Below are 23327 nucleotides of genomic sequence, written 5' to 3'. Positions count from 1 at the left end.
ACCACAGGGAACCACCAGAGACCCCCGTGGAAGCCCCTCAGATGGCTGTGAGAGTGTGACCAGGGAAGCAGAATGAGCATGGATGTAACAGGATGATGAAAACTCTGATTATTGCAACACCTGAGGTGGAGTGATCCACCTAAGGATTAGGAACTGATCCACACTGGGAATTAGGGAAAGTTCTCTGCCTTGAGGGTGGTGGAACAATGGCACAGGGTGCCCAGGGAGGTGTCTGGGGCCTCATCCCTGGAGATGCCCAAGCAGCCTGGGCCCTTCCAACCCAAACTGTGCTGTGATTCTGTGACTACCACATCAAATTCTTGCACACCTTACTCATCCATTAATCCCCTGATTAATTTTTTTGGTATCTATTACCGTAGCCAGATGTGAACCCAACTCACAGCAGTTTTATGCAGGCTCTATTTCCACAGCTTGCTTAAAATAAGAGCAGAGAGGCCACTGCCCAAGTGCACAGAAAAGATTTCCCCACTGATTTTTTTCTTCCCCCATAACAAAGGTGATGGATAATTGTTTTTGTGTGAAAGGCCCTTGGAAGTCTCAGGTAAATTTCAAGAGGCTGTGTTGGCCTGGCTGTATTTCATAAATATATTTGAATCTCTTGTTCCAGCCTCTCTCCTCCTCCTCCTTTTCACTCCACAGCATTTCTTCAATAATTCTTCCTCTTCTGTTAATATCGTGTTACACCTTCAGCATGTTTGAAAAATAGGTTTTTTTTTCCCCCCTTTGTTATCTGTCCAACTTTACATGTTGCAAACATCACTTGATCTGTGTCACAGTAATGCAGAGGCATCAGCATAACTAGGGCAGAGCAAATTCAGTGTATCTGGTCTGGATTTAAACCAGCTGGGTTCTGACCCATCACAGGCAGATTGTTTATTGCAAAGGGAGGCAGGAGGGCATCAGGGGCCTTTTGCCTGCTCTCTTCCAACACTTCAGAACACAGGTCCATACACAGATAACACACAACAAAAGTAAAATTTGATTTTTAATAGAGAAGTCAACCTTTCCCATTTAAGTGGGCATTTTTCAGAAGTCCAGGTACAAAGAGGAGTGCTAGAGCAGGTATTCTGAGTCAGGATCCTGTGAGGGACCATCCCCATCTCCTGACATTCTTGGGGTTTCCTGCACATTGTGGGAAGCTGGTACCATGCACTGGGCTCCCCGGGACAGCCTGTGCTGCAAGGAGTGGTGGCCAGGAATTACAGAAAGAAGTTATGTTTGGTTTTTGTTTTTTTTTTTTTCTTTCCATTTTGCTTTCAGAGAGCATGAAGCTGCTCTTTACAATAACACCTAGGGGGAAGTACACCTTGGAGCTTGTGTCTTTAAAGAAAGACAGCTCTGTGTCCACAGCACTGACAGAATGCAGCTTCCCCCTCTGCTTTCTTCAAGCAGCCATTAAAAACAAAATAAATCACACATCCAGCTCACCATAACTGTGCTGTGTTCTGTCCAGAGCTCTGGGAAGTGAGCAGTTTATTCATTCTCTTCTTCCCCACTGAGTGTGGGTATATTATTACCTCCTCCTGTGCAGGAGGTTTACATTATGTTGCTAAGATACCGTCTTCGTTTAATGATTTCATCACTATCTGGGCTCATTTGAGGAAGAATGAAAATGACACATGCTAAAAGGTTGAAAGTTTTTTAAAACTAATAATTTGTTCCTTGCCTATCAAAAAGGGGGGAAAAGAAGAAAGGAGAAAAATAATTTTTTTAAAAATATAGGGTTAGTCTTAGGGTTTTATGAACATAAAAGTAGGCAAAGAAGCTTTATAAAGTAGCCAAACTATTCATAAATCTGCACTTAATTCTACTTTGGTAAGTTGTTTATGAAATGCATGTGGGGTGGTTAGTCATCAGTAAATACATGTATTTTTCAACTTCTCACTACTTTACTGCTACTGCCAGGAACTTAATTCTATATTCCAGAAAGCATTTGTAAATGAAGCACAATGTCATCCTCAATTGTTGCTAGAACAGCAATTGTTGTTGCTGTTGTTCAAGAACAAACAAACCTATGTTGCAAATGTTCTTCCTTAAGCAGGAGAATTACTTTCTAAACCTTACCTTCTTCCCAAACAACTTTGTTTTTTTATCAAACCCCAGGAAGAATGTAAAATAGGGGTTTTTTATGTTAACAGCTTCTGCAAACTTCAGCTGCAACTCCTCTGTGTAAGTCCCAGTCCTCCACTCACTGAAGCACATTAAAACATTTACCTGAAGAATCTAACTGCATAACAGAGATTTACTCAAAGTTTTCATGTTACTATACTACACTTTTCAAAGAACTGCTCTGCTCACCAGTTTGTTCAGGGGATTTTGTTGTTTTGATGATTTTTTATTTTTTTTTTTTAATTTCCAGCAGTGACCAGAGAGCAGGTTCCTCTTCACTTGCTCAGATGTTCAATTAGTAGCTTATGCATATCATGACATACCAAAGAGTGACAAGTGCCAGGTCCAAATCAAGAAATTTGAAGACAGATTTTAAACCCATGGAGAGTCAATCATGAATAAAACAGGAATCAGAGTAAGAGCTTAATAAACTGCTTCTACATTCAGATCAATACTAGTTAAGCTTTTTGATTGCTCTTTAACTGCTTTAGCTTCTCTGCAGTGGATGAATGTGTATTCCCTGTGGATTTAAAATCAATCTTGATGGAAAGTGGGCTCCAACACATTTCACTGCACTAGACTAAGGTTTATAATCCTTGCTTTAGTCTGCCCTTAGCAGTAGAAATTCCTGTTGAGCTCTTAGGCATGACACTGTGTCCTTTTCCAGCCAGGAATATGATTGGAAAATATACCACACCAAATATTCCACACACACAACTAGTACTTATGTACTTCACTCATACTTCAGTATTACAGAGTTAACACATGTGAAAACCAAGACTTACTGTGCTGGACAGTTATGTAAAATGCTTTTGGTTTTCTAACAAAAACCAGAAATTGTTCAGGCACCTTTGATTTCAGTAGTTGAGGTGAGGTTGAGTTGAGTCACCATCCCTGATGTGTTTAAGGGTCTTTCAGATGTGGTGATGCGGGGTTTGGTTTAGGGGAGAACTCTGTGGAGTAGGGATGATGGTTGTACCCTCTGATCCCAAGGGTCTTCTGCAACCTGAAAGATTCTGTGATTCTGTAGCTTACATAAGACAGTAATGTTAAGACTTGAAACACTGCACAGTGTCACAAATGCACAGTGTTTTTGTACCCTCAGTCATTTTTTATTTAGTTACTTTGACCAAGCCACCTGTCAATTGCAGCCTCGTATTTTTTTGGTTCCTTTAACCAGTCCTGATGCCACCTAAGGTTGGCAATAACATCTGAGTAATTCTGACCCAAACTTTCTTTCCAGCTGATAAACTCTCTCTTGTTATACTCATGAACAGAAGAAGAAACCTTTGGATAGTCTATTACGGAGCGCAGCATTTTGTCCAAGGAACGTACAGTTACTGGGAATTTTATGGCAACGTTTGTTAGCTCATCTGGATCAGCACTAAGGTCTGGAAGAAAAAAAAAATCAATTAAGAGGGAGTCTGCATTGAAAACAAGTAATGAGTTAGGACACAGAAGCTGTGACATACCAAAGAGCTGTGGAAGAACGGAGCGGCCATCCGCGTACGCGACGTATTTCCAGGTGCCGGTTCGTAGCATGTAGGTGGAAGAATTCACATCACACCCATGGAACTCACTCAACACCCACGAGGGCCGAGGGGGTGTCACCTGGTTGCCATTCTTCCCACGTAGCAGTGGTGTAAGAGAATACCCACTGAGGTTCTGTGGGACAGGAATTCTTCCTATGTCTAAGCAAACAGAGACAAAGTCAAAGAGCTACTGCAGCGACCGTGACTAAAAAAGCCCAACACAGAATGGTTTCCTTTGGACCTAAAATTCATCCAGTCCCAACCCCCCTAAATGGTCAGGGACCCCTCCCCCAGCCCAGGGGGCTCCAAGCCCCATCCAAGGTGTCCATGAAAGCTTCCAGGGATGAGGCAACCATAATTAATGCTCCTTGACTTAATCAGCAAGGAATCATGGAAGGGTTTGGGTTGGAGGGGACCTTAAAGCTCCTCCAGTCCCACCTGGACAATCCAGGGACCCCTCCCCCAGCCCAGGGGGCTCCAAGCCCCATCCAGCCTTGGGCACTGCCAGGGATGGGGCAGCCACAGCTTCTGGGGGCACCCTGGGCAAAGGATTTCTTCCCCATGTCCAACCCCAATCCCCCCTCTCCCATTTTAACCCCTTTCCCCTTGTCCTCTCCCTACCCCCCCGTGCCCAAAGCCCTCCCCCAGCTTTCTTGGAGCCCCTTCAGATATTGGAAGGTTGCTCTGAGCTCACCTGGGAGCCTCCTCTTCTCCAGGCTGAACAACCCCAATCCCTCAGCCTGGCTTCCCAGGGAGCTGCTCAGCCCTCTGAGCATTTCAGGGGCTCTGCTCTGGATGTGTTCCAGGAGCTCTGTGTCCTTCTGATGCTGGGGACTCCAGAACTGGACCCAGCACTGCAGGGGGGGGCTCAGCAGAGCAGAGCAGAGCAGAATAAAAGGGGAGAATCCCCTCCCTCCACTGCTCTCTGTGCTTCTGCTGATGCCCCCAGGACATGGTTGGGTTCTGAGCTCCAAGCACACACTGAGGGCTCAGGTTCAGCTTCTGCTCCACCAACACCCCCAAGTCCTTCTCCTCAGGGCTGCCCTCAATCCTTTCTCCTCCCATCCTGGATCTGTGCATGGGGTTGTGCTGACCCAGAACCTTGGCCCTGGTGACCACAATGCTACAGGTGTCCGAACATAAACTCTATCTCAGTAATAAATCATGCATTCTTAATTATTCTCCTCCCACAACACAGGAACCCAAAAATACACAACACACAAATAATAAGAAAAAAACAACCTTAAGGAAATCTGCCAGGTCAGCTGCCCACCAGCAGCATCAGCTATGTCTAAGTAAATCTTCAACAGATGTTTGTTAAAACTGATCAGGATAACCTCCAGTGACCAAAACGAGAAGGGAAAAAGAGCAAGAAGGAAGGAGATTGAACCACAAATTATGTTTTGAGGGAAAAGGCACAAATTTTTTCTAGTCATGGTTTTAAACCTTTCCCTTCTGCTCTGATCACATCAGGTATGAGAAGAGATTGTCACAGCACAAATGGACCCTAAAAGCTCCATATCCAGCATGGCCTCACCTTTAATTTCTTTGGTATCAACAGAAATCAACAGTTCCTATCTGGCATTATTTATCAGCAAGTAACAAAACAGTTTGCAAAAAGCTTCCATTGAAGTTATTACCTAAAATTGGTGGTGGAAGTAAGGAATAAGTGCTGTTTAGTTCTCTGGAAGGGATGGGGGTAAGGATGGCATCAGCAGTGGCATCAATACAGTGGACATATGGAGACCACTGGATGACTCCATTGCCTTCTACATGGCCCTTAGGTGAAGCTGTAACTTAAAATTTAAGTTCTTCAGTGTCTCTACCAAATATAGCACATAATAATTAAAAATTTCAACACTTTTAAGTTCCTAGAGCACTGCTGTAGTATTTTATTTTCTGTTCTACACTGGGTGGTGACACCCAGCACACAAAGATTGCCTGTAGGTTACTATCCCTGTCAGAACAGATCTCCTTTTTTTCTCCTCTGTTTCCACAGCATAAATGCCTGCCATTAATCTGCACCTCCTCTTCTAAGATATAAGATAAAATAAGATATAGTAGTGTAAAGTAAGAAACAGTAACGTAAAGATTTAGTAATGTAAGGTAAGATAAAGTAAAATAAAGTGAGAAAAATAAAATAAAATAAAACAAAGCAAAATTCTCTTCAGCTTGAAGAGAAAACAGATGGCAGAGATGATTCTTCAAGTTCTCACATTCATCTTGATGTATGTGCCTTTTTTGACACTCAGATTACAGCAAAGAACTGCCAGAAAAGAAAGAAAGGACTCATAACACAAAGTTCTGGGAAGAAAAAAAAAAAAACCAAAAAAAAAAAAAACAAACCCAAACAAGAAGGAAGAAGAGAGCAAGAAGGAAGGATATTGAACCACCTGACAAATTATGTTTTGGTGGAAAAGGCACAAATAAGAAAAAAAACAACTATTTTTTATTCTTTACATGTGATCCACAACTTACATAAGAACCATACCTGACAGATTAATTGATACAGATAGAAAAGATTTGATACCAGAATCTGAAAGAGAAAGCTACCCAGGCTATATTCTATTTTAAACTGAATAACTGGTTCAAAAGTTTTGATGAGGGATATGCAGACAAATGTATTTTATTCTCTTCTTACGAATTCGACTTAAAACAATACAGAAAAGGACTTTTCATTGGCTCTTCCAGACAGAAGTACAGTTTTATCTACTGCCTCATATCCTCAGAGGGAACTGCAGGGTAACACTTCTTAAAGCTTTGGAGACTGCCTTGAAAAGAACATTTTTCTGATGAGTAGCCCTAAAGGTCCCAGGCAAATCCTAGACTGGTAACTTCACCTGTGTTTAGTTCCAGTGGGATGCAGCTCTGGCATCCTTTATTACAGATAATTTCAAAAAGTCACTACAATCCCTCTTGAAACTTCCAGCTGTGTGCAAGAAATTTGAAGTCAGCCCTTTTTATTTGACTCTCTGCCCCATAATGCAGATTTCCATACCCAATAGGGTAAGAATGGGTATCCATGATTTACCTTCTTATGCTTGCCCAGATCAGTTGCACATTTCCTATAGAAAGACTTTCACATTTCTTCCACGTGCCCCCTCACAGAGGACATTCTTTTGATGAGTTAATGAAGCTGCCATCCTTTCAGGTTTAATCTCCTCTCTTACACATTTAATTACACATGTAATTAAATGTGTAAATTACAGCATTTACACTGTAATTTCTACATACTGTTAGGTATGAGGACTAGCAGGGATTTATCCATATCTAAAATGCACTTGATTATTTGGGTTTTATCATCTTCTTTTTACAGTGATCCTATAGATAATCCTTCACTGTAATTATGATGGTAACAGTAATAAGGAACAGCATCAGCTCCCTCATTTAATTTTCACATCCTTTGTTTTGCATTTTGTCTTCAGTCTGCACGTGTGCTCCTCAAATAAGTTATCTCCTGCTGCGTTACTTAACTGCCTCACAAAGTGGAGACATAATTCTGACTAAAATGCAATTATGCAATAATCATAGAATTACAGAACGGGCAAATTGGGGAAAAAAAAATTAATTTGAAATGACTTAACTCACCAAGCATAGTAGGATATATGTCCACGAGAGACACCAGATCAGGTACTTGCTGCTGTGCCTTTACACCTGGCCCCATAACCAGGAGAGGAACATGGGAACTTCCCTCATACATGCTCATTTTGTAGAACTGCCTGTGTTCCATAGCAAGTTCTCCATGATCTGCAGTGAATATAACCATTGTTTTTTCAAGAAGCCCAGTATCTCTCAGAGCTGAAATAACCTCACCTGCAACAAGAAAAAGATGTTGAAAATTATACCTTCAAAATACCTCTTTCTGTACCTTCTGCTCCCGCAAAGCAGCATGAAAAGCCCCAGGAATCCTAAGTGGAGGGCTGGAAACTCCTCTCTCTGCTACAGGAGGCAGAGCCCAAAGGGTTCAGAGCAGAAAATGTACAGTCTTTGATGAGAGGCAGGGGTCTGGCTCCCCTCAAGCCTCAGGGGGCACTGAACAACAACCAGAAATGTTCCAAAAGGCAAGGATGTACCACAACACAAGTTGCATTTTTGCCACTGTCACATTTATTTAATTTCTAGCATAACCAATTGCAGTTATTTCAACAGCAGTAAGTCAGCAGTAAGTAGCCCTGGCACTACACTTAGGGTGAAGGGCAGAATCCACATCACCAGAAAAGTCTCCCCTCCCTGTGGCCCTTGAACAAACACTTGTGCAAAAAGACAGGGCCAAGATCAGTGCAGTCAGTAAGGAGCCAGAGCACTTCCACATCTTCACCTTGAATTACTAAGATGATTCTTGCTTCAGTAGAACACTTAAAAACCTAAAATACACTACCAAATTAAAGCCCAGTGCAGAGGATTTGCAATACCTTCATTCCCCAAAACTGTTAGGGTCCTGCTGATCTCTTTTCTTTCTTGTGAGAGTCAATTTGTGTCTTTTAAATTACTTCCTGATTATAACACTGCTAAAAAGATCACCTTAGTTATTCCCTAATTTCACCCTAGAATGCAAGGTAATTCTTGTTATTTTGTGGTCACTTTTCAAATTAAGAAAAAAAAAAGACTAATTTGCATTCTAGTTTTTATGGATATAGATCTCACTGCAAACAAGGAAGAATTCTGAATACCTGATTATATTTTTTCCTCTTATTGCTAACTTTCAGCACCTTGCTGTTTGGTCTACACACAACAGCTGTCCATCCATTCTATGCATTTTAAGGAAATTGCTAATGCCCTAACATTTATCTTGCCTTCTAGCTTTGCTTTGCCTGTCTGGCTCCTTCAGAATTGTTTCCATCATTTCAGTTTGCACTTAGTCAAAGAGCATTCACCCCCCTTGCACATGGGCCAAGCAATGTCTTCCTGCAGTTACTGACCTTTTACAGGGGCTCTGCTGGTGGCTGTGATTACTTTTCAGAGTTCTTGGAATTCATCATGCAACAGCCTTAAAAGCTCTCCAGTTATTTCTCAGGCAGACTCACCAAGCAACATCCACGTGACTTACTCCCGGATCTGAATTGTGTTGTGTTCTTTTTTTTCCCTAGAACACTCACCCTTTTCTTAAAAAAATCAGAAAAAGAAAACACACTGTATAATGAAATATTACCTACCCAGCATGGCATCTGTCTCTGCACACATAGCATAATAAAATGCTCTGATATTTCTCACTTCTTGTGTTGTAAACCCTCCGGTGCAATTCTTGGTGTAAGATGAGTAATAGTCTACTGGATGCATCTCTGAAAGAGAAGACCACTTGGGTATTTTAATAGCTTCATAAGTTACCTAAAAATAAGAGGAAAGCAACATTACTTTAACAACAGAATCAAACGTTTAAAAACAAACCAAAAAAACCTCCCCAAAGCAGATCTATTTTAAAAACTTTTTAGCAGAAATTCAGTTTCCAATTTGTGGTACAGCAATCACCAGATGTTTATCTGTTACATGGGCTGCTGCCTCCTTCATACTTCCCCTCTGCTTCCACAGGTACCAAATAAGAGGTATAAAAAAGAGCCAGTAAGAGCCAGAAATACGTGCTTTTTCCAACTGATACCTCCCCTAAAACCTTCTAGAAAAACAGAAAAACCTTCTACAACAACCTTCTACTCTAAAGTTCTAAAGTACAGAAGTACTGGCTTCATTAAGTAGAAGGTCACTACAACCCTTAGGTACCAAACCCAACGGGTGTTATGTGAGCCCACAGAACAACACAGAAATTTACTTGGCTTGGTAAAGAGCAGTGGGTGACAAGTCTTGACATCTTGATAAAGAGAATTCACAGCATTCCAATTTCCTAACACTTTTCTGTTTGACTCCACAGACGTCATTCCCTTTAGTTATAAAGAAGTGTAAGGCCATTTTGAAACAACAAAGTGGGAGGCAATAAATTACAAGTAGTGCTGGATTTGTATGTTCTGAATGCCGTGCCCACAGGTATTGCCTGCAGCAGAACCAGCTTTAGAGCCTCCCCTGACAAGCACATTTAGCCTGGGGAGTCACTCTTGCAATGGGTGCACCATTTACCAGCTAATTGTTCCCATACTGTACACTTACAAGCTCAAATTACCACCAAGCAGGGAAAAAGCAATGTCAGTATGGAAAAGGTACATTCATTCAGTAAAAAAACACACCTGCTGCTCTCTGAAAATCAAACAGACCTGAGGTCTAGGTGATGGCACAGCCACTCTGGTGCAGCATGACACCAGGGCCACAGCCCCACTCCTGGTCTGGCCCCAAACATGGGCAGCACTGGTTCTTGATAAAATAAAGGGGTATCAGCCCCTGCTGAACCCAATCTGGTCTTTCCCCAAAGTGGGGGACACACAGCACTTAAGAGCTTTCTGTGGATCTGCCCATCTCTCAAGCACAAGCTTTATCTTTGACCACCAGATGCCATTTGTCACAATGCCCACAAAATTCCACCTCCCTCAACAGCCAGTATCCCCTCTTGAGTTACCTGGCAGTGTGAAGTACTAAAAAGCTGGTGAGACAGCAAGAGTTGAAGGGATAAAACCTGGCTTTGTAACAGTCAGACCTACCAAACCCTAAATTTCCTCAGGCCCTAACAGAAAATAGGATGCCAGGAGAAATCATGGAGGCTGAAAAAAAAAAGTAGAGAACTGCTTCAGCAATCTTCCTAATGCTGAAGGTCCTTGTCTACAAGAAGTCACATTTTTTACTCAAAATGCATTTACTAGTTGCTTCATGATATAACAGGAGCAAAAAGTGTCCCTCTCCATCCACGATTTGTCAAAAGACTGAACTCTTTTCTACAGCACTACCACTGAGTTTTAGGAATTCAAAGCCACCATTCCCTTGTCTCTGATAATTCACATCTGGGAAAGGAGCCACGTGCCCTAAGAAAGGGACAGCTGGTGCAAAATGCAGTGGGTTTCATAAATACACTGTGCTGATACTCTGTTCTGTGTTATCTTGCCACTAAACATTCAATTCCTGCTCTTCCCCTGTGCACTCAAACATTCTTCATGAGACCAACATCTGCCATTTTCAAAGCCTGCTTCTACCATGGCCAAAACGTGGGCATGTTCCAGAAGAATCAGCCAAAGGTGATTAATAATAAATAAACAAATGGTGGCACATGGTTCTGGTGTAGTGGCAGAAAGGATCTCAGAAAACAATGGAGTTTAAACACTCTAACTGGACTCAGGATGACAAAATTTTGTCACAGATGTTGTCAGTCTCTCTGTGATCTGAAAAAAGGAACCCTTGCTTTCCAAGACATCTCTAATTTAGCAATTAGCACCTAGAAAGTGTACCTTAATTCTCAAGCTAGAGCTTGCTTTTTGCAAATGCAGGGTTTTCCCCACACTCTTCCTCTCCCCATTGCTGGAAGAAGCCACAACCCTCAAAAATTACAAATGAATTAACATCTCAGTCTTTATTTGTATATAATTTTTTTCTGAGCCTTTGTATTTTTGTTGCACTTAAAGAGATTTTGAGATTTCCCAGGAGATAAAGGCTAAATGACATAAAAATTTAATGTCTGGGTTTTTTTTAAAGTAATAAAATCTTTTCAAACCTAATTCTCAGTTCGTCAGCTGCAGAGAACCCTAATGGCTTTCTGTAGTGAAAACTGTTGTAACCCATTTATATTTTTATAACAGATAATGGCACCTGGAGACCACAGAGGAGAGAGGGAAAAATACTTTCTACTTCCTTGGAATGGACTGCTACCTGTTAGCTTTCCACATATAGAAATAATAGGAGTTTTCTGCATGCTAAAACCATCTAACACCTCCAGTAACACAGACAGAAGTTAACAGAAAATAAAGATTTCTTGCTGTGTCTTACTGCTTCACATTCTAGGCTTACACCATAGGGGAAGTCAAACTCTCACTATAAAACTCTGACAGAGTCATTAGATATAGCATCATTTATAACAAGCACAATACAGGATGCTGTAAACAACTTCATCACAAAAAACAAAATTACAGCTAAGTATAGCAACAATCTAATTCTCTGTCTAACATTTTATCCACATAGTTTCTCAGTGTGTCTTGGAACATCAGACTCAGTTTGACTTGCAAAGTCACAAGAGGAATAAAATACTGTTGATAACAAGGACAGTTATGAATAGATTTATATTTAATTTATACATAGAGGAATTTCATGGTATCACTGAAATTTCATCTTAACATACCTTCTCAAGCCAGTAGGGAGATGTCAAAAATGTAGAGGATCCAAAATGTTCTCCTGCATAGGGTGATGGATATGGGTGTGGTAAGTTTAGTCCCAGGTAAAGCACAAATGGCTGAGTAAGGTTAATGGCTTCTTCCTGGATCCAGTTTACTGCTTTATCAGTAGTCTGCCAGTCTGCTTCCATCACTCTCACATGCCTCTTGTCACCAGTAAGATTCACCATGGGTCTCCCTTCTTGTCTGAGCAAGAAGTCAACATCCCTGGTCCAGGCTTCCACACGGTTACTGAAAATATATACACAATATATATTTATATACACAAGATATATTCATATACACAAGTGGAAAATGCTTTCTTCACTCTTCCTCCAAGTCAAAAGAGTTAGGAGTTCCTGAAGAACCTCCCCTGAACTTGCAGATGCTTGAACTTGTAATTTCTACATAAAGAAGAACTGGTATTCCATTGACCAATAGCTATTGTGAATATATTTTATTCTCAAAGATACAGAAATTTTTTTTTCTGCTTCTGAAACTCATTTCTTTATTGTAAATTCATGTCAGAATGGTTTGTCTCACACCTACATAGTACTGAGAAATAGCACCTCCATCTTGTTTGCCCTGCTCCCCATTCTGGCTTCACATACTATTTATCTGCCAAAGAGGACCTTCAATTTTTTTTTTTTTTTAATTTACAAAAAGCCTGGAGAGGCTGTCTTTAGGAGTTCTGGTTTAGGAAGGCACTATTAAAGCATTTGAAAACACTCTCATGACAAAAATGTGTCAAGAGGGATTTATCTTGTACAATTGCTTTGATTATGTGATAAATGCTATCAAAAAAGGAAATAGCAAAGGAGAAGGGTGGTGTGGAGAAAGCAAAAAGGGAAAAAAAAGACAACACTTTAATGATAAAATATTTCTAACAGATTTCCTAATATCTTGACAGCTGTTTTCTCTCTAAAACATTAAAACCTTCGCAGCAGATTTCTTTGTTTCTTTGCCCCAGCTGCCATAAAAAAGGGTTGGGAGGCAATAGCCCATTTAAGACCTCAACCAATCTTCATTTTGTTTGTGGCAATTTCAATATTACCAAAGAAACAACAAAAGAAAATATTAAAACGTTCAATGTTTGATCATCTCCTACTGCACTTTTAACCTCCTGGAAAACTACTCAGAATTCTCTGTAACAGCATATTTTGTTTGTTTTAATTCCTTGTTTGGGCTTGCACTTTCAGGGTGAACAGTCTTAAAGAAATTACATAGATTAAATTAAGGTAGGTGGGTGGTCTATAGAGAAATCACCTTTCATGAGCATTAAAATGAAATGGTGGTAGATGGGGGGGGTGGATGGGTGTGCATGTCAAATTGCACCTGATGTCATTATATTGAGTTAATAGAAAAAAAAATACTATATATGCCATAGGCCAGTCTGACAAGCTAATCAAACTGAATTTAGGATCAAGTTAAAAATAAATTTAAAAAAACCTCATTCCTCACTCCCCCAGAAAAAAGAAAAGAAAAAAAAAAATCCTGCTTCCTGCTTCAAACATTTTTCACATTCTAATGAAACAAAGGAGATGTCTTGACACATCCAAGAAGAAAACAAAATCCTCAGGTAGAAGAGGAGAAAAGGATCTGCCAGAATAAGAATCTTCAAAAAGCCAAGTGGAGAGCTTAAAAAGGGGGCAATATTAGATTAGAGTCTTGACATTTAAAGGGAAGAGAAAAGGCCAGACAGAGAATGATTTAAAAGCTTCAGAAATTAATTCCTATTTTCAGCACTTTCAATGGGAATGAAGGAGGACCATGCCTCTCTTGGCAGCAGAAAGCAATTGTGAAAAACATTCAATGGAAAAAATGCTGGTAAACAAGGGATGGGAATACAACAATGCAACATGGAAGATAAAGCTTAATAAAATACCATCATTATTAACTAGATCTATTTTAAATTTTAAGTGAAGACAGCCACCAACATTCAAAGGCACACATGGAGATTTTTTGACAGGATGCAGAGGCTTCATGTACTCAACATTCCATAGGCTGAAGAGCCAGCTCTTTCTTTTAGTAGATATTTCTGGAGATGGACTTCCTAGAAGTCCTCTTCACCAGATCTCATTAATTGCCATCTGTGAATAATTACCTTATGGGCAGCTCACATCCACATGAAGTACATTTCAGTACATTTCAGTACGTATTTGCATTTTTAAGACAGATGATTACAGAGACACTGATGTCAGCAGTGCCCTGTTTGCAAAAGGTAAGGGCAAAGCAGAGTAAGATTCTGTCAGGCAAACGTTGTGGCAGAAAAGGTAAAAATTCTTTTTATTAAGTTAACTGGTATAATAATAATAATAATGGTATAATAATCAGTACTGCCTGCTGAAACCTGCGCTACCTGGACTGCTCTGTATCCCTTCACAGTCTCCTTTTTAACACAAAATTAAAACAACAGGACATTTTAATTATCTCCACAATGAACAGGAAGATAGCCCGTTGTGATAACTTTCCTACACAATTTATGGATTATTTAATTGGCTGCTTAAGGATTTAAAATGTCTACACAGATGCCATGCTAGGAATCAATTGTACATTTTCCTCTAACTGAGGAATTGTATTTGCTGTTTTCATTTTTTGAATTAAAAATGGTGTAAATTCCTCTTGTGTAGGCACAGAGAGGCTGACTCACCACATGTTTATTTTCATTTACACTTAACCTCTACCCACACTTACTCAAATTAGGAAATACAGATTTCAAACTCTCACTGAAGGAGATTAGAAAAAAATGTATGAAAAATTTGCACCAGAAAAATGGAAGGATAAAACCTGGGACAGAAGATAATTAAAACCTCCAGTGCCAGGGACTTCACAGGATTTTCCTGTTATCTTTGAAGTGCCTGAGAACTCATCCCCATGGGACCAAGAGCTTTGCAAATATGGCACATGGTTCAATCATAACTCCTGTTTGGGAGAAGAATCCTATCACTGATGTAGACAAACCTACACGTGGCAGAAAGAGGAACATCTGAGCACCTGTGACTCCAGTGACATCAGTGCTGCTCCAGCTCTGCAAAACCCTGATTTGTCTTAATTTATTTCTCACCTCTGGAGACCTGGAACAAAGAAGCTTGCAATCAACAGAACCATTCAGAAGTGAAGAGCAGCAGACAAAGCAAGTATGAGAGCAAGGCTGAAGTGTTTGGATAGCCAGGAAGGAGAATGACATCAGCCAAACCTGCCACAACTGCAGGAGGGGCTGCCAGTGTTCAGCATCCTGGCAGCAGGATGGCAACCAGGTCACCCTGCACTCAGTACCCATTCCACTTCCAGGTATTCAGCAGAAAAACAGAATGTTTACCAACTTAGTGAAGCAACATAAAAATTATGTTCCTCTCCTACGCAGTCTCGGGTTAAGGTTTTCTTTTTATTAATGGAAAATAACATTTCCCATTAACATTTACAGTTTACTTTTTTAATGTAACATTTATTTGAGAGCATTTTATTTGACTGTTTGCTCAGCTTTTCACTTCCCCTGTGACAGTCTTTGTGCTGAAGCCAGAATGTGGTCTTCATCTCAGGCACAAGAAAACAAGACTTGTGCAATCCAGACATTTACATGCAACCAACCTTGTTTTTTTCAGTGCCACTTTTGTGTTCCAGTTATCATATGAACAGCCAGGAACTTCTGGAATTACTTACAGCTGCTCTTCTTGAAACATGGAGTGACTTAGAGATAAGTGGATTTTAATCATATAAAAGATTTCTTCTATCTCAGTGAAGGGCTGTGTGAGTGCCTGCTACATGCTGTTCTGATATACAGAATTATCTCTGCACAAAAGTAATTCAGAAAGAAATTACAAGGGCCTCTACAACACTAGACATAACCTCCCATTTTCAGAGTAATTTTGATTTACTGAAAAGCTGTTCTAGAAATGCTTAAGAATGATGGGCCCACAGAATCATTTCCATCTTACTTTAGTTCTCAGAAGAAAATCTGATCCTTTGCCTTCTCAGAGAATGGTATGTTCCTGGCACCTTACACCATGCTGTTAAAAATAGCATGAATGCCTGAGGCAGTCACAAAAAAAACCACCTGACATTACAATAATACAAAATCTGGAAGCATCCATCTTCATCTTCAGTTGTTTCTTGGCAGAGAGGATATTTTCTCAGTATTCATGTAAGCAAGCACAATGAATCAGAATAACACTTCAGCAGATGGGTTTTTAGTACCTTGCACACATAATTGCTTTTTACTGGAAAAAAAAAAAACATGCAAGTTTATAGAATAATGCAGAGTAATCCAATCTTTGGGATGAAAAAATTGAGAGCAAAAGACAAGAGGTTGAACAACAGTTCACAGAGAGAAAAGATAAGTAGTACATAGACACCTAGTGAAGGTAATTAAGTTTTTTGATGTAAGTCTGTGTTTGAATAACCTTTTCCTTCCATTATAGAACTGATATATGGAAAAAGGGAAAAAAGCTTTCTTTCTTCTCTTTTTTTGACAGTCTTAAACTGAAGAGGAAAGTATTACTTTGGCCAGATTCTGAAGTGGAAACTATTTATTAAAATATTTTGTAGATAAAAGCAGTTTGTACCTGAAACTATTAACTACTAATGTGACCTTTCAACTCCTGATTGTTTGTTTTAATGAGGGAAGTGAGGGACTGAATGTTAAATAACTCTAATATGTTCAATACCAAAGAAAAAGAAACATTATTATTATTACTATCGTTATTATTATTGTTATTATCATCATCATAGTCATAATCATTATTATTATTTCAAAAACAAACATTATTATTAATCAGGGAGATAGTGAATCTTCAAAAACATTCATAGAAGAAAGACAACATATTTTGTCCCAACTGTCCAGGCTCGTTACACTCATTATTTTTTGAACATAAAGCAGTAAGTCCCTAAATGTTTAAATATTTTTCCTGAATTGCTGTAATTGCAATCACATTTTCTTTAAAAGAAAATTCTACAGCACAGGAAGTACCACACAAGTCTGTGAAAGCATATGGCATTAAAAATAAAAAGACAAACAACAAATAACCAACCTCATGTTTTGTGATGGTAGATTTAATATCCAAGTGTTATCAAATGTGTTCCTTTTTCTCTGTTTTTCCCACACTGCCAGCATAAACAAGCCAGGATTTCTCAAGGCAAGGCAAAAGTGGCCTTAGAAAGCAAAACCAATCATCAAAAGTAAATGGTTTGGTAAAAACAGTAAAACTCTGTAAAACAGAGCCTTAAATCTCTGTAAAAACAGAGCCTTGATGCTCAATTTCCAGCTACAGTAAAATCCAAAGTGCATCTGCAGGGGGTGTCCTTGCTTCTTCGTAAAGATGCAGAACCCTGGTAAGTTCCTAGCACAATTTATTTAAAATTTAAGCTACTAACGTTGCAGCTAGAAACAAAAAACCACTTGGCAGACCACTACATGATTTATTAACTCCTGTTCACTTCACAGCAGGAGAATCTATCTGAATACCTCAGTGAGTGGTGTCCAGAAGTGTAGTCCAATTTCCCATATTTCTGTGTGTGGTACCCATACTTCTCCATGAGATCCATCCATGTTACATAATCTGGATCTAGACCTTTGAAGTTATTCCAGGATTCTGTTAAATGAGTGAAACGACCACTCCACAGAGCTGGGGGAAAAGGAAAAAAAAAAAAAGTAAAAAAGATTTTTGCCAAAGAAGTGCTTTTCCTATCAAAAACCCAAAGTGAATATACTTGGGATCAATATTCTCATTATTTTAAATTTTACAAGTTCATATTTTGATACAAGACAGCAGGGTATACACAAAGTATTACACTTCCAAACCTTACTTTCATCATCAATATGAGTAACAACATTTACTAAAACAGTCTCCAGAATTGCAGAAGGCAGCCCCATCTTTCCACACACTATGAAATCACCAAATCAAGGTGTTCTGTAGACCAGGAAATATTATTGATTGCAAAAGGAAGACGTCATGCTAGTACAAATCCTGATGAAACACTCATGCAGTTATGTGCATTCCAGAGTATTATCTCTCCTTAAATCAGTTAGATTTTATTGGGAATTTAAAGTTCAGTGTGTTTGTGCAGGAAATGAGAGTAGACTGAATGACCCCTCTTTTATCCTTTTTAAGTTATCTACTTCACCCCTTGAGAAACAAAGCAACACTGCTAAAGAAGAGGCCAAGAAGAAAAGAAACCAAGGGAAGAGCTGCAAAGGCACGTTTTCATTAGCAAATTCCTGTGTTTCTCTGCAGCTTGTAAACAACTGCTCACTCCTCTCCTCTTCACTCCTCTCAGTGCTGAGGCTCAAAGCAAGTCCCAAAATGAAACTAAGCTGTTCTGTAAGCAACAGAAATATCCTGTCAGCACAAACACTCTGGACCCCAACACCATTCCCTGGTGAGACTCCTACCTTGACAAAAACAACAACAGAAAAGAGGACCAGGTTACCAATAAACAGAACAGTCAAACACTAACAGGAAAGCTGACAGCTCTGCTGCTTGAGGGCAGGGGGATCTCCCTGTCAGATGTAGGAAAAGTTTCCTTTACAGGAGCTCTGGAGGGTCACTGCTACATTTCAAAGGGACAGAAATGCTTTAACATTTGACTCAAGAACACAACTTCCTCCCAGCTTCCCAGCTGAGTGTGAAATCCAGCACAGCACCATGACTGCATCAATTCAAGAAAGAGACTCAAGTACTCAAATAGAGCAACTGAAGGACACATCATGGAGTTCAGAGAATCATTACAGTATGGATTTTGTAAATTTCAAGGAATGGGTTGGGCTGGAAAGGACCTTGAGGAGCATCCAGTCCCAGCCCCCCTGCCATGGTCAGGGACCCCTCCCCCAGCCCAGGGGGCTCCAAGCCCCATCCCAGGTGTCCATGAAAGCTTCCAGGGATGAGGCAACCATAATTAATGCTCCTTGACTTAATCAGCAAGGAATCATGGAAGGGTTTGGGTTGGAGGGGACCTTAAAGCTCCTCCAGTCCCACCTGGACAATCCAGGGACCCCTCCCCCAGCCCAGGGGGCTCCAAGCCCCATCCAACCTTGGGCACTGCCAGGGATGGGGCAGCCACAGCTTCTGGGGGCACCCTGGGCAAAGGATTTCTTCCTCCTGTCCAACCCCAATCTCCCCTCTCCCATTTTAACCCATTTCCCTTGTCCTCTCCCTACCCCCCCGTGTCCAAAGCCCTCCCCCAGCTTTCTTGGAGCCCCTTCAGATATTGGAAGGTTGCTCTGAGCTCACCTGGGAGCCTCCTCTTCTCCAGGCTGAACAACCCCAATCCCTCAGCCTGGCTTCCCAGGGAGCTGCTCAGCCCTCTGAGCATTTCAGGGGCTCTGCTCTGGATGTGTTCCAGGAGCTCTGTGTCCTTCTGATGCTGGGGACTCCAGAACTGGACCCAGCACTGCAGGGGGGGGCTCAGCAGAGCAGAGGAGGAGAATCTGGAGTAGGTGATGTCTAAGGTCCCTTCCAACCTAAGCCATTCTATGATTCTATGAAATATAGAAATATATTACATACAGTTAATGGTATTAACTCAAACTCAAACTAATTAAAAAAAATGTGGGCCTCACTGAAAAACATAACAACTCCCCTCAAAATTAATACCTGTGAAAATTTCCCGCGATTACCACATTTTAAACTGACATATGCAACTCTTTATCTGACATCTTGGCTGGTCCTACCTGCACGGGAAGGACAACAAATGGGAGAATTGGTGTAAGCGTTGAGAAAGACAGTGCCATATCTTTTCATAAAATTTATGAAAGGCAAATCCACAGTCTGATTTCCTGGATAAAAGGTCAAGCGTCCATCCTGCAACCAAACAGAAAACCAGTACATAACCAGCATTAACACAAGCCATGGGTGCATTAATTAATGTTAACCTTAAACTGGAATTACTCAAATGTACCCAGTGCTACTCAGGTATGGAAAGTGGAGTGTTGGGAAGCTTTGGATCAGTGTAAAATGGATTATTTAGGAAAAGTGTAAATGGTAACTGGACTTCTTAATAGCAAAATTATTTCCCTTCTATTGCTATAGATATTCTCATCTTTAATTCTTGCAGGAGTTGGTTGCTACCATGACACATTCAGCAGGGACAGGAATGGAGAAAGATGGAAAGGAGTCAGTCTGAATCCTGCTGCAGACCTGTGCACTGCTACATACTTTTGTGGAAAATGAACTGGTCCTTCATCCTTGACCTCTAATATTTAAAGTTTTGTCCCCACCACACCTCTGTGAATTTAAACTATGGACTGGAAAAGTGATCAGCAAGCTGAAGGTTATTCTCCTACTGACATGCTGTCTGTCCTGGTTCCCTTTTGATAAGTTTAATACTGAATAGGTAATTTTAGTTAACTAAAAAACCTCATATAATTGACCTCAGCCCATTGATACAGCCTGTCTGTCTGGAAACTGCTCAGGCTGAGAGTGCTCTGTAGAAAGCACACGACTGATTTGCTACCCTGTCAATAACTCATTCACAGATCTCTCCAGTGATGAGATTATTTGTTTAAACATCTAGAGGCAAGAGTTCACTCCTTCAGTACTGGAGACAAGACAGGTGAAGTGTCCCTTCAGTGAGAGGAGCCAGCTCAGCAGGATGAGAAGGTCAAAAGCTTTACAGCTATTTCTGTAAATCCACAAACTGTGCAGGACCCGAGGGGGTGGAAGTATCTGAAGCAATAAAACCATATTGAGTCACACAAGCACATTTCACCCAAGAGCTTGAGCAAAGCATCACTCCTTTAACCCCAAGCAGCAGTTCAGCAGCTGAATTCACATGCACAGCAGCAGAAACCTGGCTGCTCCAGAGGCCAAACACAGCCCAGCAGCACTGACAAGAAAATTTTAGTCACACTTGGCCAAACGGGCATCAGCAAAGGCAGGCACACTGCCTGAGGAAAGACAACACCTCTGGATAGCCTGCAGGACTTTAGCTTTATTTTTTTTTTTTTCCCCAGAAAAACTGTCAGTAACAGCACCCGACTCCTCCTGAGCTCCACGAGTGATGTCATCAAAATGTTTAATCTCCTTCTGCCCTCAGATTAATCTCCTAACAAACTTATGCAGCACAACAATTATTTTAACATACCGTTCTTCCTATGCACTATACAAGTCCAGTGTTTTTTCAGGGAAAACACTTAGTTCTTAATTGTTTTCCTAAGAGCACCACAACAATCTGGGGGTTTGTCCTGCCCTGTCTGCACTAATCCCTTTAGTTCAGTCATCAGAATCTTCCTGTTTACAGGATCACAAACAGAAGCTTTAATAATATTTACAACAGGATTTGCCTGCAGCTTCTGCTACCACCTGGGGACACGTTGACCACTGATGAATTCCCAGAGCCTCAACCATTCCAAATCTGTCATTTTATTGGTAAATAACAGTTGCAGTTAAAAGCAGAAAATTCCCATCAACCCATCATCTCAATTTTCTCAAAAAAACAACCATTAATTTGGAATGCTAAGAGGACATTATCAAAATAAGCAAAGAACTGAGTCAGAGAAGGGAAGTAAACAAGGAGCTATTGCTTTATCTCTGAAATCACAGCAAATGTGTTCTCAGAAGGGTGGTACAAGTTTACCAAACACTCCAGAACTCATCCCAGAAGTGACAGGCAGCAGGCTAGAAGTCAAGTGCTCTTACTTGTGCAGCCAAGGATGGGGTTCTGAGGTGACTGGGAAAAAAAGTGTTGATTTCTCAACAGAGAAAGAGAAGTGGATTAAGATCTGGAAGCCCTTGGAAGTAAATCTATGGAGCTTATGTTTGATTTAACAGGAAGGAAAGCTCAGAGGAAGCATAGAAACCAAGGCTTTCTCTGTCCTCAGGTTAAAACCTTGATAAAATAATTTCCAGTATGCTGGGTGGGCAGGCAAAAGTATGGCAAAAAACCCAACAAAACACCAGAAAAAAGAGTGAAAAATGTGCTGTCTATAGGTGTAAGCAAGGAAGTATATTTAATATTTGTGAAAAATAAAATAAAATAAAATCATTTTTACCTGTCTGGTGATCAAAACAAATACGTCAATAAATCACTGGGGTTCAAACCAAATGTATCAATAAATAATCAAAAAATAATAAAGCTACTAGAAATTTATAAAAACAGTGCTGCTGGTTCCTTTATTCTTTTAGCTATAGATACTTATTATAGTGTATCTAATAAAAGCCTCAATAAGTCAATATTTGATGTTTAACAACTTAACTCACTCATTTCAGCTGTGGTTACAGAAATTCCCCATTTCACCTGTTGTAGAGACAGATCATCCTTAGATTCCCAATGTCAAGAAAAAGAGGGTTTACTGACCTTTCCCTTTGCTTTTCAAGCCCACAGAAGACCATTTCTTGTATTTTTTTACACACCAGCTCTGCTCCCTTGATTGCTGTCCCCCTGATGGGGTGACAAGCTGTGTGTGCCAGAGATGAAGGAGTTTGTGACTTCTTGGGAAGTCACATTTCCATTGGTTGGAAACAGAACTGCTAAGGTACTAACTAACAGGCTGACTCCTGTTCTTACCTCTGCTGTCAGAGTGGTTCCAAAGAATGTTTATCAGTATGGTGATAGGTGCTTTATATATATAAATATATATAACTGTGTGACTGTTCTCCTGCACCTGGGAAGCCATGCAGCAGACTCCTGGCAAGCGTGACAAGCCTAGGTTAGGTGACACAGTGACTTTGTGTCTCTGTGACAGGGATCCACAGATTCACAGAGTGGTTTGGGTTGGAAGGGACCCCCCAGTCCCACTCCATAGTCAGGGACCCCTCCCCCAGCCCAGGGGGCTCCAAGCCCCATCCAACCTTCAACACTGCCAGGGATGGGGCAGCCACAGCTTCTGGGGGCACCCAGGGGCTCAGCACCCTCACCCCAAAGGATTTCTCCTCTCCATCTCCCCTCTTGCAGCTCCAAACCCTTCCCCCTCGCAGGGTCCCATCCCTCCAGGCCCTTGTCCCAAGTCCCTCCCCAGCTTTCCTGGAGCCCCTTCAGGACCTGGAAGGTGCTCCAAGGTCTCCCCATTGCAGCCTTCTCTTCTCCAGCCTGAACACCCCCAACTCCCTCAGCCTGGCTCCATAGGAAAGGTTGTCCCAAGCCATCCCTCCATCCCGTGGGATATCTCTGGGATAAAAACCACCTCAAACCCAAAGGGAAGGAAAGCCCTCACTGCCACCTCCGCCGCTCTCCCTCACAACCCAGACCGAGACAACCGCATCCCCCTCCTCCCTCCCTTCCCTCAGCTCCCGTCCCTTCCCGGACACCCACCAAAGAATCGCAGACCACCAGAACCACGTTGGGCCGGGACCGGACCCCAGGGGCTGTGTGGGGCGGCTGGTTCGCCCCGACCCTTATGGCGGCGGCCATGAGGAGCAGCACCAGCCCGGCTTCCCTCATGGCTGCGGGGCCCTCCCTTCACAGCGAGCTGGTGTATCGCGACAGCCGATGGCGACAGCGG

The 23327-nt window shown here is 41.2% G+C and overlaps 1 protein-coding gene across 1 annotated transcript; it reads right to left on the bottom strand.

The window, feature by feature from the left end:
* Positions 1–993: 993 nt before the first annotated feature.
* Positions 994–23269, bottom strand: ARSK (arylsulfatase family member K). Its single transcript, XM_071729867.1, has 8 exons — positions 23138–23269; positions 19560–19689; positions 17355–17514; positions 11863–12145; positions 8816–8987; positions 7251–7475; positions 3603–3821; positions 994–3521 (listed from the first exon to the last, which is right to left on the bottom strand). The coding sequence occupies exons 1-8, from the start codon at positions 23264–23266 to the stop codon at positions 3247–3249; spliced, it is 1593 nt and encodes a 530-aa protein (XP_071585968.1). The 5' UTR covers positions 23267–23269; the 3' UTR covers positions 994–3246.
* Between the last annotated feature and the right edge of the window lie 58 nt (positions 23270–23327).

The sequence above is a fragment of the Heliangelus exortis genome, chromosome Z (genome assembly GCF_036169615.1).
Source record: "Heliangelus exortis chromosome Z, bHelExo1.hap1, whole genome shotgun sequence".
Lineage (NCBI taxonomy): Eukaryota > Metazoa > Chordata > Aves > Apodiformes > Trochilidae > Heliangelus > Heliangelus exortis.
This window is presented reverse-complemented; position numbering and strand designations above follow the sequence as displayed.